Source organism: Ahaetulla prasina, chromosome 3 (genome assembly GCF_028640845.1).
Source record: "Ahaetulla prasina isolate Xishuangbanna chromosome 3, ASM2864084v1, whole genome shotgun sequence".
NCBI lineage: Eukaryota > Metazoa > Chordata > Lepidosauria > Squamata > Colubridae > Ahaetulla > Ahaetulla prasina.
The window spans coordinates 104591312-104611362 of record NC_080541.1 but is presented as its reverse complement, the minus strand read 5'-3'; the positions used below and the strand labels follow the sequence as shown (position 1 = coordinate 104611362).

At 34.1% G+C, this 20051-nt stretch overlaps 1 protein-coding gene across 3 annotated transcripts in view; it reads right to left on the bottom strand.

Moving 5' to 3' along the window:
• Positions 1-1027: 1027 nt before the first annotated feature.
• Positions 1028-20051, bottom strand: part of TENT4A (terminal nucleotidyltransferase 4A) — a 42227-nt gene continuing 23203 nt past the window's right edge. The window contains exons 5-12 of one of the 3 annotated variants that reach the window (XM_058178678.1): positions 17249-17356; positions 14371-14499; positions 12677-12890; positions 9200-9326; positions 7675-7775; positions 7130-7296; positions 6094-6252; positions 1028-4257 (exon numbers count right to left, since the gene is read on the bottom strand). In XM_058178678.1, coding sequence (XP_058034661.1) covers positions 4081-4257; positions 6094-6252; positions 7130-7296; positions 7675-7775; positions 9200-9326; positions 12677-12890; positions 14371-14499; positions 17249-17356 — 1182 coding nt within the window. In that variant the 3' untranslated portion in view covers positions 1028-4080. Of the gene's footprint in view, positions 4261-6093; positions 6253-7129; positions 7297-7674; positions 7776-9199; positions 9327-12676; positions 12891-14370; positions 14500-17248; positions 17357-20051 lie in introns of all 3 variants that reach the window. The other 2 variants (XM_058178677.1, XM_058178679.1) reach the window with 2 other exon arrangements.

The following is a 20051-nucleotide window of genomic DNA, read 5'->3' as shown; positions in this document are numbered from 1 at the left end:
GAAACTTGGCACCGGTTCTCCTTACTCTTAATCTTATGCCTAACTCTGGAATACTTTTGGACTTTCTTCTTTCTTTCCTACACTCCCTTTTTGTTACATGGTGTGTGCTGAAGAGTTCCGGACCATCAGTCTCACTTATTATTTTCTTTGATCTTAAAAAAAAATGATGAGCTATGGAATTTTATTTTTTTCCTTATGTATTAACATTAATATGCATGTTTGTATTTAAATGTATTTATCAGAAATAAGGCAATTTAAAATTTTCTTTAAAATATTGTAATATATGCTAAAGGTAGGTAATTGTACATTTCTTTAGGGAAGTATTATGTTTTTTAATAAGAATAAACTTTATTGGGACAATTGGCCGCATATGTAGTTCTCAATTACTGACTGCAAAAGAACAAACAAACAAACACCTAACAACTTTCATTGCAAAAAATGCAATTATTCAGTGGATCATCACATGACCATGACTTGTAACTTTTTGCCACCTCCCCCATTGATTTTCCTGTTGAAAAGTGGCTGAGGTGAAGGTCACACATGGTGATCATCTAATTTCAGGATGCTGCAACCACTGTAAATGCATGCTGGTTGCCAAGTGTCCAACTTGTGTTCACGTGACTGTTGGCATCTTACAATAGCCACAATTTCATGGAAAAGCAGTCTCTATTTTCATCATGTGCCATAACTTTGAACAGTTATTGAATGAGTGATCAGTGAGAACTACCTGATTATTTTAATGTCAAAAAATTAAAAAATATGACTTTCCCACAAAAAGCACGCAGCTGGTCATGTACAAATGAGTATTGTTTAAATACCTACCAGTATAAAAATGGAGCATTTCTAAGAGCAATTAAAATAGTATTAAGATTACTGCTAGCATACTGTTAACAAATTATACATCAATAATGAAGCCTGAGAAAAATGTACTTCATGTCACTTGAAAATCTAGCAAAATCTAGAGGAGTATTTCATTAATTAAAATCTGAAAGATTTATTCACTCACGCATACACGTTTTGCAACATATATTTTGCAACTTTGCTTTAATATTTCCAAAATAATTTCAATACACTGTTGATATAGTTCATTAATTTTCGTTGTGATAGTTGTAGCCCCAAAGTTACACTGTATAAAAATTGCTACCAAAATCTTAAAGAAAACCTTGTGGAGGTTTACTCTCAAGGAAATTGTTCTGAAGTAACATCAGGATTGGCCCACCTCAATCCAGATTCAAAGACAATCTCTCTCGCACCACTAAAAGGGCTATCTCTCATGATCTTTTTATAAATGTCTTAGTATGATTCGGTTAGACACTCTAATACATGAAATACTGGATCAAACGGAATTTTACTTCGATTATAAAACAGAATTGTGATAACAGAATGAAAATAAAAAGATCACAATGACAGATGAAGAATGCTACATTACACCATGGACATACCTGCCTTGAAAATTTATTAAAAATCAAAGAATACAAAACTTCACATAAAAATATGTATTTTTAGCTTCCCACATTGTTATTACACACAAAAATGAACATGATATTTTAGCAGTCATCCACAGAGGCATAGAACATAACCAGCATGATAGCCAGTGCAATTTATAGTTAATCATGACTGAATGGGACATGGTATCTGCTTAAGTCTATCCTGCTTTTAAATGGAACTATTTAGAACATCAATATTTCAATAATGTAGATTCATAGTCAATATTGCTAGCATGTAGAATGATTATAGGTTTATAATCAGCCCTTGAATGGTTTATTCAAGTTTAGATCCCTTCCTATACCAAATTCTACTATGAGCCTTTTATAAGGTTTGAAAAATAATCAAAACAAAAATACTGATTCCACTATCAAGCAGAGCTGAAGTTTTGGCAATTCACAATCTGTTTTCTTTTTATTTGTTGTCCAATTACTGTTCACCTGAAGTATTAACAATCAGAGGTTGATAATATTATCAAATGTTGCTTTGGAGAAGGAAGAAATTTTGGGGAGAGGCTTTTTTAAAAAGGTGGGTAGCATACTTAAGGGGCTTCAGTATGGGGTTGGGGACATAAAAACCCGTGTATATCTAGAACATAATTTTAAGGTTCAAGAGTTATTTCCAGAGGAAATAATATATAATCTATGATAAGGAGTATGACAGGGCAACTTGCAGGTAGAGATAAACAACCATAGTGTACATTTTCAGTAACTTTCACGTTCATATTTCTCTTAAACTTGCAAACTTTATATATCTTTCCACACAGATGCTGGCTAGTATAGTAAACCTTGTATTTTATGCCTGTCTTTCTGATTATCTTACAATCAATTTAAAAGGTAACATTGATCAAGATGAATTGTAGTCAAAATATGTGCTACTCTGCTTTGGAATGTTGCAATCTTTTCTCTCATGATATTCAAAGGCCTTGCATTTGTTTTGAAAAAAATTCTCTAGCATGTGCTACATCAGCTTCTGACCATTCTGTGTCAAATATTTGCTGCTTAAGAAAATTCACTTCCATGTACAATTTAAGATGTCAAGACAGAATTTCTTCAAGCAGAATGGCTAAACAGTGCTTTCCAAATTTTAAGAACTTGTATCTCAACAAGGGGGGAGGAAGCATAAAAAGATGGAATAAGTGATACTAAGAAACATGGTACTTTTTAAATGCAGGGTAGGCTGTGTACACAATTTGGGGCTTTAAAATAAAGCAAATATGTTGCCATGATGATACACACTTGCATAGTATATCTGTATGCATCTTTAAATCAGTTGCTTGCCATACAGATTATCTCAATACCACTGGGTGGGCTGTGTCTTTACAAAACAAGAGACTAACACTTCAGAATGCATAGAGAAGCCAGAAGATGCATTTTAGGTAGTTGCTCTCAACAGAACTAATGCAGGCTGCTAATCAGATTCCTGAATGGAATCACTACACATTCCTTTCTCCACATTCTTCAAGTTGGATGCTTTATTTAACAATGGCCCAAGCAATCAGAAGGTAAATAAAATTGATGAACTGGTATCTGTAATTTGCAGTTAAGGGTCAGGGAGATATATAAACACACACACCACACGCACACACATTACATACACACACACATATATCCCTGACTTTTTACTGAATGATTATATATATATATATATATATATAAACAAACTTGATTTGTAATAGTAATTTTTGTCCAGCTGTAAAAAATATGTTGAAGATTCAAATTTTTGTACATGAACCCCACTAAAATAAACAAGATCTGTAACAGCATTAGATGGCATTTTATCTCATAAGATTGAATTTAGGATTACATGACAGACTAATAAAGTAACTAGTCAAAATGCCTTTTAACTCAATCATTATTATAAATACTTAAGCCAGACCAACAGTTCTACAAATCAGGAAGCTTCCAATATTATTAGCTTGATGTGTTAAAATTGATTGCTTAGCTAATCCACCAGAAGCATGAACCCAACTTAGAAAATGCAACTTGGGAAAGGATCTGTAAAAAAAAGAAAGAAAATTTCTCTCTCTCTCTCTCTCTCACACACACACACACACACACAGACATAAACAGATGTGTGTGCATATGTGCACACCCTCAGTTTCATAAATATTTTCATGATTAAAACATTCCAAGTTATTGCACGTTATGTTTGATGTGAGTAAGGCAACAAAACCATTTTTAGAAGGAATGGGAAGGTGGTGAACAATGCCACAAATAAAGTTTTGTAATGGAAAGTAACATTCAAGCAACCCATTATCCTTCCAAGGAAACAAAACAACCAATTATGAACAAATGCAGCTACAGCAAAGTGCCACAGCGTTTATGGTCCTCCCAATAATCTTACCAGAGCTGTTTCAGCACTGTAATAATCATGGATAGGCAGAAGACAAACTTCCACAGTTAATAAGGCTTCACGATAAGCACAATTATTTCTTTTAAGATGGGACTCCATCACCACACACGAAACATGCAAACATTGGATGCAGATATTTGGCAACATCCACAGACAGATGTACTCAGTTCTGGTCTCAAATCCTCTCAGAGCAGTATCACACACACTGCATTAGTCTAAAGAGGACTCTGAAGTTGGCCATTATCTGCTAAGGCTAATAGGCAAACTGTCCCTGTACTTCTTTCTCCTCCAAATATTACGGTTGTGTTGGTGATGACCTCTGTTGCTAACTGGCTGCCTTACAGCTCCATTACTGACAGAATTGTATCCACTGCCTTGATTATGGGCTCCTTTCACAGTAAACTTCACTCCATTGTGCTGCTGAAAACAAAGGAAATATTTAATATTACTGCCAACTATTTAATATTACTGCCAATGTTTCATTAATGTTGTCTCATGCAGTCCTTAAATAATGAATTTATACTTATGAAAAAGCAGTATACAGTATTCAGACATGTACAATCAAAATTTAAGGAAAGTTGCATTCAGAAAAATTAAAATAGCAAATTAAATTACTTTGAAGAATTCCGTAAGAAGAGCCAATCAAAGAAGATATTAGGTCTGCTCTTTCTAAATTTTAAAGGATCATTTCTCATCTACTGCATTGCAAAAGGTATTTTTAGGAGAGAAGATAGATGAGATTAATTTACAAAATATTTCATTTTTCAACCATTAGCTTAATTGTATTTTTCTGGATGTCTTAGAACTTTGGCTTGGCAACTCTAACACTTTTGGAGAAATTTTTACTTGATCTAAAATCAGCTAGGAATCCTGGTGATTCCTCCCAAAATGGAGGTTGAACAGTAAGAGGTTTTTTTCTCTCTTACCGACAATCCCCCGTTTTTGCTGCCAAAGCTGGTTCTCTGATAGTGCTGCTTCCTGGATTTGAATGGAAGCACTTAGGAATGACCCATGAGTTCTGGATGGTCAGAGACCCATTTGGGGAGTCTTGAAGATTCCAGTTCCCTCTGGAAGCAATCAGAAGACACTGGGGGAATCAACCTTCCTGTCAGCAGTTTCATTTCCTGGGTTTTTAACATTCACTTTTTCAATTTATTATTTTACTTTGTTTTTTTCTCTTAAAAATTGACCAGTAGACCAATGGATGCTGATTTATTTCAACCCCTTGCTGTACTCTGTTTTTTTCCTTTTCCTTTCTCTTTAATTTATGTTGCTCTGAATATTCTTTTTGTTCTTTACATATTTGCCTTCATTTGTAACCTTTGTTCTCTCTGTAAGGAAGCATAGCATATTTTTATATAGTGAAGCCCTTTTATGTGATTTATATTAATATTGGACTCTCACCACAAGGTTTTGATACTTTTTAAATTTACAAAATATTTGGAGTTTATCTCTTTTGAATTTTTCTTTTAACCTTGGATTGAAATATTCAGAGGGTATCTCATTCTTGTTTCCTTCTGCTTCAGTGTTTTTTGTTCCCTGATCAAGTTATAGAGAGTAACAATGTATCAAGATGGCATTAAGTAACAAACATGGATATCTGATCCAGGATGAATTAGTTTTAACTTTTGCAAACAGTGGATTACAATAACAGTCTTTTTACAGAGATCTTTGAAACTTTAATCTTATCTTTATTATTATTGTTGTTATTGCTTGTTGTTATCTATTTTGTCATTAATATAGTATATAGGACAGGTCAATCATTTGCGAATAGATTTATTAGCTTAAAAATTAGTGGAGGGGCTGTTTCACAGGGAACCAATATTGTAGTAATATATATCAGTATTCAATTGGGAGATAACATGTTGATTTTTTTCTTTTTGATATACTTTTTTAGTGTCTTGATTATTTTGTTTTTCTTTTCTTTTTTGTCTTTTTTTTTAAAAAAAATTGGAGTTTTGTATTTTAACTTTCTTTTGAATAAAATAAAATAGAATTTAAAAAATCAGCTAGGAATCTTGAAATTTCCAGTAAAGTGGTAACTATTTAAAATGCTTGTTAGCTAACAAGATCTTTGAGGTTTTCTATACTGATTTAAAATTATTTTTCTTGGAATTGCTCAGTTTCATCTATTTTAATCGTTCTACAAATTGCTATCTTTTTATCTAATTCAGTAGGGGTTTTTTTTCGAAAATGTTTTATTATTTTCAAAATGCTTGCATGAGCAAATTCAACAGAGAATGTTTCACATACCTGATTATTCGTGGCCATAATCAATGCTCTTGCAGGCACAGACTGATTTTTACCACTTGGCATAGTTAATGCCGGATGTATTCCAGCCGTAAGTGGAGATGGTGGTTGCAGGCTGAAGTGGTATATATTAGGAGTTGTGCAAGGTGGTGTATCAGAATCCTTAAAGTTACATAAAAGGAGAAAATATGGGATTTTGTTTTATTTTATATATAAAGAACCTGAGATGATGACACATTTAAAGCAGGATGATTTTGTATTGAACTACAAAAATAATCTCTCTAAAGGAAGATCACATTTGGGAAAAATAACTGTTTCTGACCTTCCATTTCTAGACTGGAAAAATAAGTTAAATAGGTGCAGTTCCTAATACTAGCCAGTTGCTGTTCTCCTGATTAGCAAAACTGCATAATATAAACTTTCATACCAAGACTGACCTAGTGAGACAATTTATATAGCGTGTGCTACTTGCTACACTTCAGTCAGCAGTCATGATATCATTTGTGGAGAAGCCACAATTTATCTAGACTTCTTTGTTTTCTCTGGTATCTGTCTTTAAGGACCCATTATGTAATTGTTTCCACACATGTAAATGTTTTTAAAACTAAAAAACATTTTAGAGTAAAATTGTAAACATGAGCTTAAAATCATAAGCAGGAGATAAAATAGAAATATTGAAAATAAGTTTTTTTATAAATTAACCTTATATTCAACTTTCATTTTGAGAAATTCCTTAAATTTTTTTACATTAAATAAGACAATGATTTCAAATCAATTTTCTGATTATTTGCTTATGGTAATGCATTGATTATATTTCTAGATAGATTATATATTACTTAATACAAATTTGTGTGAAGGAAGCTTGGCAGGAACAGTGACTTCAAGTTTATGTACATATTTTTTTCAATAATATGAATATTACAGTACGCTTTGTAATAATTGTATTTGTGATCTTATAAAATAGCTTGTAATCTTATTCAGATATTAACTTTCACATGTATGTAGACAGCAGCTTAAATAGAAAAAAGATAAAACTTACAACGTCACTTCCGGAAAGAGACGACACTGAAGAGGCAGATGAACCTGATGATAATTGTTGCATATCAGTAAATGACAAAGTCAAAGGTTGGTTGTAAAGCAATTCGGCATCTCTATTCTGGGTTGCAGTCTCTGAAGATATTGATTCTCTCTCTCTCAGCTGAACATCTGGTGGCACATACATGTTTATATGTCAATACATTTCCTTTTTACTTAAAACAAATATAGCTGTGTTTTGAGTGTTGTTAGTTTTACTGAACAAAACATTGCTGATTAAGTCAGATATTATATCAAAGATGTTTAAGCCTAACATGCAAATGAACTACAGCGTGCATTTTATTAATTTCAACAAATTAAAATCAGGAATCAAATATCCTGCCAGACATGGATTCACAAGTTTATATCAACAACTCATAACAAAGCTCTGGGGGAAATGTTGAGGTAGGCTAAGATAGCACTGAAATATGGGGTAAGAAAATAAAAATCGGAAAAGTATGATAAAAATAATCTCTGGTTTGTTTTTTGGGATCAATATTACCAACTTACCAAGATCAGATGAAAAGTTAGCTTTGTTTCCCCATTTTTTTTTAATCCATGCTCTGTAGTCAATCACTTCTTCTGTCACTTTAATAATTCTACCTAAAGTACTAGATGAGATGTTGATCAGGATAAGAAATCAAGACACAACAATGAAACTTTTTTTAAAAAAAACTGAATTTTACTATAGATAACATAAGAACAAAAAAAAAATTAAAAAAAAAGATTTGTACACATCAATATCAATTTCAGTTTTTTCAACTGATATTAGCTCTTTTTCCAGGGTGCTGTATTACAAGATGATAAGTATTATGTAGTCCCAGTCAGAATTGAATACATATTATATTTACTGTATGTGCCATGATGAGTGAATTCCTTGCTGACTTTTGTTAGCTAGCAAGACAGCTTTGCAAGAGGAATTGGTACTTAATGCTGGATTCCAGTCAGGTAACCTTTCCAGAACAAAGGAGTGATCAATGCCATTATCCACATGACTGCACACAGCGCTTCTCACAAGACCACCATTATTTTTATAGTTGGCTTATGGCTGCGATTTGAGATTTACTTCAAATTCAAACTTGCAAAACAGCCTTTATGGACACATTTCTTGGCCAAGCCTTATATCTTAATCACATATAATTTTGGGATTATTTTATTATTTGCATATTGGAGGAAATCAAGACTCTTAGATTGGCAAGGTACTATTGCATTCATCAGGTGAGTTCCCCTTTCCTTAAAAGGTGTAAATTTGATTTTCAAGGTCCAAAAATATAAGATTTGTTGTACTAACTGTGCAGCAAAAGGATGCTTAGTGAATGGATTTTGTGTAGTAATTATTAATGGGCCAGATGGATTTGGAAATACAGTTCTGAACTGTTTAGAAGAAAATTGCTCATGGAAAAATGGAGATTGTTTTGGAGTGGGTTTTTTAAGCCAGGGGATAAAGAAAATGGAGCAGAAAATCCTTTGTGCAATTCAGCTAAAATTTGGGACAGAATGGATCAGAAACTTGATAAAATTGATACACTGAATTTGTAAAAGAACTGCAGTGGATGTTTATGAAACTAATTTGAAGGGATACAAACGTAAATTCAAATTGGATCTGATGGATGCCTATAAGAGATGAACAGATATTAAATCAGGAAATTGATTTGGATTATTTTTTTTCTCTGCATATATAGAAGAGCTCAAAAGCAAGACTTTTTGGCGTTTGTATTAACTTTTATTCTTTACACATATAATTCTTAATTATTTGAAAAACTGAATATACTCTCCTTTGCAACATTCAAAGTTCCTCCTCTGACCATACTTACAAATTCTGGAAGTGGAATGTGAAGTTTAAGTTCCCATGCATTTCCAGTTTAATTTTATATTTTGAAGTATATTCCTCAAAAACCTCTGGACTTATTGCTGGCCTGCCCACTTTTTAAACTGTAGCACCTGGCTTGCCTCTCAAAGCCCACATGCAACCCTGGCTTTTAGAAGGCTATACACCTTAACCAAACAATGAAAATATTCTCAAATAGTTAGTTACCTTTCTGAATCTCTATTAGGATATGATTTTGCAAGTGGTGATACTGCATGGCTTAGAACAATGTAGGCATAGTCAAAAACTTGCTTTACTTGCATGGCACCATAACAACTTCTTCCAACATCATTGCCTGTAAGTCAAATTTTTTTAAAATCACACTCATTATCCAGTTGACTCAAAGTTAATTTCACCTTGTAATGTTTACAATGCTTAAAACTCTTGAAATAGGCAAGATATCTCAAAGAGAGTTGTGTACTCTTTAGACTTGCATATGTACAAATTGGTGCCCGATCTTCCCAGTTAACCTATTGTTTGACGAACAGAACTGATACTTCTTTAAAATAACAGTATTGTACATCCTAGCTTTCTATCTACCATTCTTAAAATTTAAAGAACTCCAACCATATCACTTTTAATCTGCACTGAATTTGGAAGGTTGATATTAAGCAGTTGATATTTATACAGCTATTTTTATTGATATGTATTAATGCCATGCAGATATAAATCTGGCTACTTATTTATTCAGTGTTTACCAATTAGAAGTCTTCCCATACCAAGAAAGCTATCTTCAAGACTTCAATTCACAGTCTCCTATTAGAACAACAGCTACTTCTTTGTTATTAGATTATTTATATTTTACTCATTCTTTGGCCCACGGATAGAAAAGTAGTTGCTATAATAACAAAAATGTCATTGTATAGCTTATCTGGTAAATTTGTGGAATTACACAATAAACAATCCAAGCCTAAACTACTTAAACATCATCACTCAGGCAGAAAATAACACCCAGGCATGGCCAAGCCTTCCTTATTTGATACATTAAAAAACAGATGGCTCTCAGAGGGCAGTTTAGGGCAGGGGTGGGTTCTAATTTTTTTTACTACCGGTTCTGTGGGCGTGGTTTATTTTGTGGGTGTGGCTTGATGGTCATGTGACACTAGATATGGCTTGGCGGTTCTGACTGGGTGAGAGTGGCTTGGCCGTCATGTGACTGAGTGGGTGTGGCCAATAACAATAAATAATAAAAATAATAAACAAAATATACAAAACGATAAGAGGTACCAAAAACCAACTTTCACACTTTACACACACTTTACACACACTTTACACACACACACACACAGCCACAAAAAGCTCAAAAACCAAGTTTCACACGTTACACACACACGACACAACACAACTGACTGACACACAATGTAAAAGCAGCTGCACTTCACCCAAAATCGCCCCTGCAACAAGCAGGAACCTCACAAAGCCACAAAAATCTCAAAAACCAACTTTCACACTTTACACACACACACACAACACAACAGACTCTCTCACACACAGACACAAAATGACACATACAGCTTTGTGAGATTCTGTGTGTTTGTGTAGTTAGAGTGAAACACTACGGAAACACACCAAATCTCAGAAAGCTGCACAAATATTTTATTATTTTATTTATATTTTTTAGATCAGGGATCTCCAACCTTAATAACTTTAAGGTTTGTGGACTTCAACTCCCAAAGTTCCTCAGCCAACAAAGCAGTTGCTGACTGATCAGATGGATTCTAGGCAGGTTTGTGGACTTCCACTCCCAGAGTTCCTCAGCCAGCAAAGGCACATGGATTGCAGGAAGGCATAGTCAGTTGCAGCTGATGCAACTGATTGGAGAAGCGAAGGAAAGCGAGCCTGAAAGGAGCTTACTTAATTAAGTAAGTGAGGAGGGGGGATTGGGTGCGCCAGAGTAAAAAAAGTTTTTAAAAGGATCCTCTGAGGATCCCTGCTCAGCCACGCGATTATCAGAGGGTTTTTTTCTTTTAAAAGCCTTTTTTTGGCTGAAGAAAAGAGGCTTTTAAAAGTAAAAAAACACACAAACCTCTGATGATCAGAGAACCGGTTTGGGGGCGTGGCCAGCCAGCCATTACTATTGGTTCTCCGAATGCCAGAAGATTTTTACTACCAGCTCTACAGAACCGGAGCGAACCGGGGGCAACCCACCACTGGTTTAGGGTTAGATAATCTGGTATCTCAAAGTCTTACTGTTTTCAACTTCCACAATACTCTGTTATAGCAAGACTAATTGGGTGGTACGAGTTGTCTAAAATATGTGGTGGGGGGGGAAAAAACAGCTTGCAGAATCTTGTTAACTAAATTAGTATTCCTAATTTACCTCAGTACTGAGAATACACACAGAGCCCTAAACATAACAATTATAAAAATTTTCTAAAATTATGTAATTATCCTAGGCAAATCTAAAATTATTTGTTCTACATAGATCTATTCAAACTTACAGGATGAATGTTTTTGTTTTCTGTGTATAATTCTAAAGAAATATTTCAATATTCCTTTGTATCAATGTAATGTGAACTACAAAGTTCCATATTATGCTCCTTTTCTTATTGGAGTGAATAATTTAGTCCAGAGTAGAAATACCAAATCTTAACTCCTTTCTTACATTAACCCCCTTATTCTTGGGATATGTTTTCTAGCTTCCAGCATTTGGGACATCCAATACAGTGGGTTGAATACAGGAAGTCTTTGACTTACAAACATATTGGAGCCTGCCCATTATGGTCATAAATTGTAAAGTAGATCATCATGTGACCAATCTCATTTTATGATCTTTTTTGTAGCAGTTAAGTGGATGCGGCAGTTGTTAAATGAGCCCATTGTTCATTATGGGACTTTTTTGCCCTAAACTGGAAGCAAACACTGGTTTTTGGCAAAAATGTCAATCATGTGACCATGGGATGCTGCAAACAGCTGTAAATGCAAGTCAGTTGCTAAGAACTTGAGATGTGCGACTGCAGGGGGAGAGGCCAGTCATCAGAACTGGAAACAGGTCGCAAGTACCATTTGCGGGTCAGTTGTAACTTTCAACAGTTGCTAAACAACTGGTGGCAAGTTTAGGACTACCTTTATATCACTGATTGACAAACCAAAAAGAAATATAATTATTATCTTCATCATACTGTTTCCCACTCCAGACTAAATATATTGAAAACATGAGATTTGTAATCCCAGAAAAGTGTTTGTCATGTTTTGGTATTATGGATACTGACTAGTACAACACAAAACATGCAAATACACCACTGCTATTTAACAATGAAGTTCGGTTCCAATGACCAAGTTGTTAAACTAAATGGCTGCTAAGTGATTACATGACTAAAAGTTCCTGTAAAGTTCATGGCTGCTGCAAAATCATTCAGATAAAAAACCTATCCTACAGCTATGCCAGCATTACTCTCACTCTAATATGCCTTGTTATCAGACATACAATGTTTAGTTGTATATGCACACTGAAAAAACTGAAATCAGTAAATATTCCACAGCTTTGTTCTTGTGAATGATAATGTCTTCAGCCTCTCTCCCCCTACAAAAACTATGCTATATATTTAATAAACAAATATTGCATACCAAGATCTAAGACTATTCTTTTAAACATTTCTCTCAAAGTTTCTGGGTTAAAATTGAGAGTGACATATATCATCTTACCAGGCAGTAGGGGATCTTCAATGCATAACATGGATGGTCGATATCCATTAGTCATGGTTTTCATGATTTCTTCTTTGGCAATATAGGCACCTCCATTTTTTATTCTAATACCAGTTTTTAAGTAATTAAAATTCCTTCCATAGAGTTCAAAAAATTCTATTAGAAGCATTCCTAGATTTTCATCAAATCTTCGAGCATCAATTCTTGGATGCAACTATTAAAAATGAAAATCACAGGATCTTATTTTCTTTCACAGCAAGTGGTATTTATATATTATCAGCTAAAATAATTCTTCCTTTTTAAAAACATTTTTTATTTTTACATTGCAAGATGATAGTTATTTGCCAGTATTCAGAAAGTACAAATTGTCTTTATATGACTGTCTTACAAAATATATGTTTCACTGCATGAATATGATTCTGTCACATATCATTCCCACATTTTAAAGAATAAGGACCTTCTAAACCTGGATGAAGATGGGATAGATAGCATGCTATGTCTGGTATTATCAAAGATCTGAAACCTCTAGTCCATTACAGATTTCTCACAATTTATATAAATACTAGAATTGATAAAAACCAAAAGGAGTATTACCATTATAACACCAAAATAGGTATAATATTTACCCAAGAAAATAATTATCTAAAAATTATGGATATAACCCTGTCTTATATTCATAACAGAAAATACTACTGAAAAGAAGGAATTACCGTATATACTCGAGTATAAGCCGAGTTTTTCAGCACGTTTTTTGTGCTGAAAAACGTCCCCTCGGCTTATACTCGGGTCTATACGGCTTATACTCGAGTTTTTTGTTTTTTTTAAGCCCCTCGGCTTATACTCGAGTATATACGGCTTATACTCGAGTTTTTTTTTTCTTTTTTTCACATTTTACCGGACGGCGCGGGGAAGCCCTGCCGGTGCAGTGAGAGGGCGGGGCGGGGGAGCCGCCAGCCTTCTCAGCTGAGGGAGGGAGGGTTTCCCCAACCGGTAGGTGCCTCATTTCCCACCCTCGGCTTATACTCGAGTCCCCAGTTTACCCCAGTTTTTGGGGTAAAATTGGGGACCTCGGCTTATACTCGGATCGGCTTATATTCGAGTATATACGGTAGTATGAAACACAAATGGCTCCAGAGGAAGTAGTACTCTCACCAATAAATTCTAGACCAATAAGCTCAACCCTGATGTCCACTTAAGTAATTTTATTCCATCCATTAAGACTGGTTACATAAAATATATTTATTTTATATATTTTGATGGGTTTTCATGTATGTAAAATTTCATATATGTAGGTGCTTTCATTGAACTACCTCACCATGACATTATTGCCACAGCTGTGAAGTGATATGACAGCATTTTTTAAGCCAACCAGAATAATCTTGTATGGGAGATGGGTAGCATAAAAATGTAATAAATAAATCTGAAACTCTCAATCAAACCAAATACAGTTTTGGGGCCCTAAAAAATTGTCCATTTGTGCTGCAAATGAAGGCAGGATTATTTCCAAACTTCTTAAAATACAGTGGATTCCCTAAAAAACATACCACAATTCACCATCAAATAATTATAGATAGCCCAATTTAATGAATTAGGTTCATTTACCTGTATAAAATATATCATTTATATAACAATAATATAATAAGCATTTAAGTGAAAATTTAGGCAATTTATGACATTTATGAAAAAGGACATACCTGTAAGAAGCTAATTGCCATTAAAATTAAGCTGTAGGAGCTAATTCCACCAGTAAAAACCTCATTCAAATCCCTCTGAAGAAGGAATTGCTTTAATACTAAAATCAAGTAAGGCAGCAATGAGTATTTCTGCAAATGAAAAAAACAGTCAGTTCTAAAAAGAAACATTTTTGCTTATGAATGAATACAAAATACTTCTCACACCAAAATAATATCCCGTATACAACAATAACAGGTAGGAAAATTAAATAGCAAATGTTTATTATCTACATGTTTATTCCTTATAAAAATAGGCAACAGTTTCACTCATTAAAATTTAATAAATAGGAAAAAGACAAGGCAATTGCTTCAAACATGACACATAACTATATGGTACATTAAAAAATGAATAAGCACAAGATAAAAATCAAGGGAACTTTGTGAATATAATGTATGAACATGTTCTTAATTTTACTAGATTACTAAATACTAATTACTTAATGGCAGACAAACACTCATGCATGTACAATCTGTGTAGACACAGAAATTGTAACTGTTTATTCTATCAGGAGGAGCTTGCTTTCAAACATATGAACTAAGATCACTTCTTAAAACCCAAGCAGAAAAAAAGGTAACACACGCTACAGTTAAGCAGGTATGACTTGCAAAGTAATTTATGACCGAATGACTATTTTTGTAAGAACTAAACAAATAATTTATTGTTCACTAAAACACAAATATAAGATAATGCACATTTCTTTAAAAACAGAGTTCTTAGGTTTACAGGTAGCACTTACCAACTACTTCATTTAGTGACTGTTCAAAGTTATGATAGTGTAAAAAAAAACCTCTGAAACCAATCCTTGCATTTGCAACTGTTGCAGTATCCACGGTCATATAATTGTCATTTGTGTGCTTTGCAACAGATGCACATTTACAAGCATTACAATACCCCACAGTCACATGATCACCATTCACCTGCTTCACAATTGGTTTGCGACAAGCAGAAGCAATAAAGAAGGCAGGACTTGCTTAACAACTATGGTGCTTTATTTAATGACCGAAGGGAAAGTAAATCTGTAAATCCTTCAGTCACATGAATTTCCGCTTAGCAACTCTAGAGCTTAGCAACAGAGTTGCCAGTTCCAGTTATAATCACTAGGCAAGGATTTCTTATATTAGCTTCAAATGGCAGGAGCAAAAAGAGTTATATCATCTACTAAATATATTGACAACACAGGATCTTGCATGTAGACCTAGACTGATTGTTACAGCAAAATATCCTGTTAAGTGTAAAATACAGCTTTCCATTTATATCACTGGTCTCTAATCTATCACTAAGCTTGCTCACTAAGTCTGAGCAAAACTAAAGTAACAAGAATTTGTCTGGATTCTAGAAGATTATAAACAATTAGAAACACTTTTGTATGAAGCTCAGTTTTTGCAGCAATTACCTTTCAGCAATTACCAATCTACAGTCCTAGAAAATATCTGAATTTACTTTGCTTTCCAATCTGGTTTGTTTCTCATGAATCAAAGACCAGAGGCATGAGCATCCAAAAGATCAACAAGAAGCACAAGCTCTTGTAGGCACAATTTCAGAGATTTCATACAAATAATCCAAAGAGAATTTTACAATAAATTCTGTTACTTTTGTCATTATGTTGATACTTTACCAAAGATGTATGGACCTTGGAAAAACTCTACTTTTTAGAGGACTGATCACGTGTATTATTTTGGCAGCTTGGAATAGGATGCAATAGGCCTGATAGAAAGCAAAGGAATCTACAAAACCTGCACAATACTTATCATATAATTTTTCAAGGTTTTATATATATATATATATATATATATATATATATATATGTATGTATGTATGTATGTATGTATGTATGTATGTATGTATGTATGTATGTATGTATATAGTCTTTGGTTATTTGGGTTTTCTCCCACGTAAAATTGGAAGTGTCTTGGTGCCGTTTCAACGAAGTCTCATTCGTCATCTTCAGACTTCAGCTTCGTGCTTCTGGGAGCAGTGTGTGCTTGCAGCTGTTTCTTCCTTTTTAACTGCTAGTGGGGGTTTGAACTGATTGGGTGGGAGCTTGGCTGTGCTCTGATTGGATGGGTTTTTTTGTGCTCTGATTGGCTGGGGGTGTGTCCTGTTTGGGTGGGGGCTTGGTTGTGCTCAGATTAATCTGAGTTGCAGGGGGATTTGAGCTGGTGAGCTGCATTGCTGTTGTTTGACTTCGTGTTCGTGGTCGTGCTACATCTTCATAGTGGGTGTCAGTCTGCTGCATGTATAGATTGGAGGGGTTTGAAATGCACACATTGCTCCCAGAAGCATGAAGCTGAAGCCTGAAGATGACGAATGAGACTTTGTCGAAACGTTGCCAAGACACTTCCAATTTTACGCAGGAGAAAACCCGAATAACCAAAGACCTACACACAAACACCCGCGAAAACCTCAGAAAACACACACACACACACACACACACACACACACACACACACATATATATTGATGCTACAGATTTAGGGTTTAAAATGTGGATCCTAAGACTTCAGCCAAAGAAAAATTTAAAATACCCATAATGTGTAAATGAAAAATTTAAAATATTTGATTGAATTGCTACATTTTATATCTGATCTAAACATTTTTCTTTTAAATATATAGCTAAAAATTCTTGAAAGATGATGAGCAGATGGGGGGGAAGTATTTCAGAGAGTTTTTGAATATATTTTCTAAGAGGACTATGAAGTATCAATATCTGCTGTTTGATATTCCAGATGGCATTTAACATAAGCCCATAATCTGATAACTTTGCTTTTTTCAAATTTCAGTTCTAAAAGCAGTAGATATATCAAGATATATCGGGGTTTTTTGTTCTGCTTACTTTACCTTCATGTAGTCTTTGATAAGTCGAGCTGCCTTCACACCAGTTTCTACATTAAAACTAATATCAACTTTCACCTCTGTAGCCTGGTCTGTAAGTTTAATTATTGGTACCTGCAAAAGTTGTAAAATCAACCATTCATATGACATTTGCAGAGAGTAATCAATATTTCAAATCATTTTAAATATCCAGTTCATCTAGATAGCACATTTAATATTTGTTAGCACACAGCTAATATAAATAGAAATCTATTTCAATCTTTTAAATCACTTAGTCCAAGATGGGCATTTAGGGAACGATTGTTCTTTTTATGTTTTATAATAAATGCTATAAAACTCTTTTTTATAAAACTTCATTTACTGTTGTTTTTTATTATTAAGTTTATGTATTATAAATTTTGTACCATGAATGTATTCTTATTTTGCATATTGTGTTTGAGCTACCATGAGTCTGAAAGATGTTGTTGGTATACAAATTCGATAAATACTTAATGTGTTCGTATTCCTTCATTCTCTCATATTAGCGTTGTAGATGCCAAGAGATCTTCTTGCCACTTAAATGTCTATTGTGATCCTAATATGGCAGGTCCCATTATACTGTACAGCTTCCATTAGTTAACAACATTCTATACATATTACAAGATCTGTCACTGCCAATGGCAACTGTTCATTTAATCTAGTGGTAGTCAACCTGGTCCCTACCACCCACTAGTGGGTGTTCCAGCTTTCATGTTGGGCAGTAGGGGTTTTGTCCGATATTGAAGTACTTTCCTTTTTTTTACTTGACTTTTTAAAAAATTTTCATAGCATTATTTAAAAACATTTTCATTAGGTTTTCATAAAATTCCCCGTGACAATTTAATGAAAATATACTATTTGTATCGCCCGGCCATAAATTTAGTTCATGTTACCTAAGTGAAACTAAATGGCGCTATAGTGCGAACGCAAACAAAAGAATAGCTCATGCATCTCCCCCCACACCACCCAGCTGTACCAGAGAAGCAGAGCTGGTAGCCGCCCCCCCCAAACCCAATCCACGATGCGCGAGAGGCATGAGCAGACGATACATGGCACATTACTGTGAAACTGGTGGGCAGTTAGAAAATTTTACTACTAACAGAGATACAAGAGTGGGCGGTAGATATAAAAAGGTTAACTACCCCTGATTTAACCCTTCTTGCCATTTCTTCAATATAGAAGAGCCATTGGCACTTTAAAAGAGCAAAAGTCACAGACTCTTTTGTGCAATATTTAAAATAATTAATTTCTATTTTATAATACAGATTACATCATGAAACTCATTTTGGCAAAGGTGATGAGGTCTTTATTAACAAGGTATTAAAAGTTCTTAATATTTAAACTGTATCGGTTATTTACTATATGGCCAAGAAGCAGTTACTATGTTTCTGCTACTATCTGCACTCCTTTCTAGAAAAACCCTTCCACAATCACTTACTTGAATTATTCTCTAATATAATATGCTTGGGCATACCTCCACAGCGGGTTAGAAAACATTTCATTTCCATTTAGATCTAATGTTCTAATCAGATCTAATTTTGCAGAGCATGTGATTCAACTGCAGTTTGATTTGCACAGATTTCTAAACCATTTCTGAATCCAAAATGTTATTGTTTCTTTAAAAGCCAAAGAATTTAGAACTGAATAATTTAAAGAACAATCTCTTTGTGCACAATCCTACTGTTATTCATTTCCTGATAGAACAGTCTAATTCATCATCCTACTACCACTGAGATGTAATAGCTAAGAAGATGTGGAAGAACTTGTCTTCTGTGGCAGCCAGGCTTCGTGCCTCTTTAAAAAGATATTTTCTTTAATATCTTTCTGGTCTTTGTCTCCAGTGTACTAAGAAGAGCAGAGAACTACCTGCTTACAACAGCATATCTAAAAAGGTTTCTTAAAATAAAACCAGAGGTTTGGTATCTTAGGCATGGAATGTTCAAGGATCTATTCACATCAATGGCAAATATTTCCAAGTGCATTTAAGTTTAGGTTGTTAAACTCTGTCTCATTTACAGCAATGTGCTAGTCTAAAAACAGCATGTGTATCTGTTTACTTAGAATTCAAATTGCATACTGAGGCTCTGAACATTACCGGTAATATTGAAAATGTAAAGCAAGAGGGAAATGTCAGTTTACTTGGGAAGAAAATGACATAACAGTAAAGGAAGAATTGAAGCCATATAAATATTTTAAAAGAGAAGCAGATACAAACTAGATATTTTAATAAAGTTTCTACCTCTGCAAAACAAGTTATGACTCACAAGCTAAAGACAGCTTAGCTTAACATATGCCAAGAGAAATTTTCAAATGTCAGCCCCAGCAAAGCTGGTCACATCATCTGTCAGTGAAGTTACCAGGACTTTAATTCAGGTTTAAAAGGACAAAAACAGAAGAACTATAGTGTGTGAAATGTATTTCAAACTGAAGATTTATCACAACACATATTGGATTGTTCAGTAAGTATTAAGAATCACATAATGCAAGGTTTATTGATTTAAATAAAATTATTAGATTGATTTAAGCAATCAATATATTAGCAAAAATAGAACTTTCTAGGCATTCTTTGTCATGCAAGATGTTGAAATGGTTTGAAAACAAACAACATGAGTTAGTTTAGAGCTAATGCCAAGGAATGAGAAAGGCAGGAAAACATTTTCACAAACAATACCTGTTACTAACTTGCAGTTGGGGAAATTCACAAAAGCATAATATAAATAAGCAAGCAATGAACCCAAAGTACAGGTAGTCCTCAACATACAATCATAATGGAGCTTGCCTATTACTATCA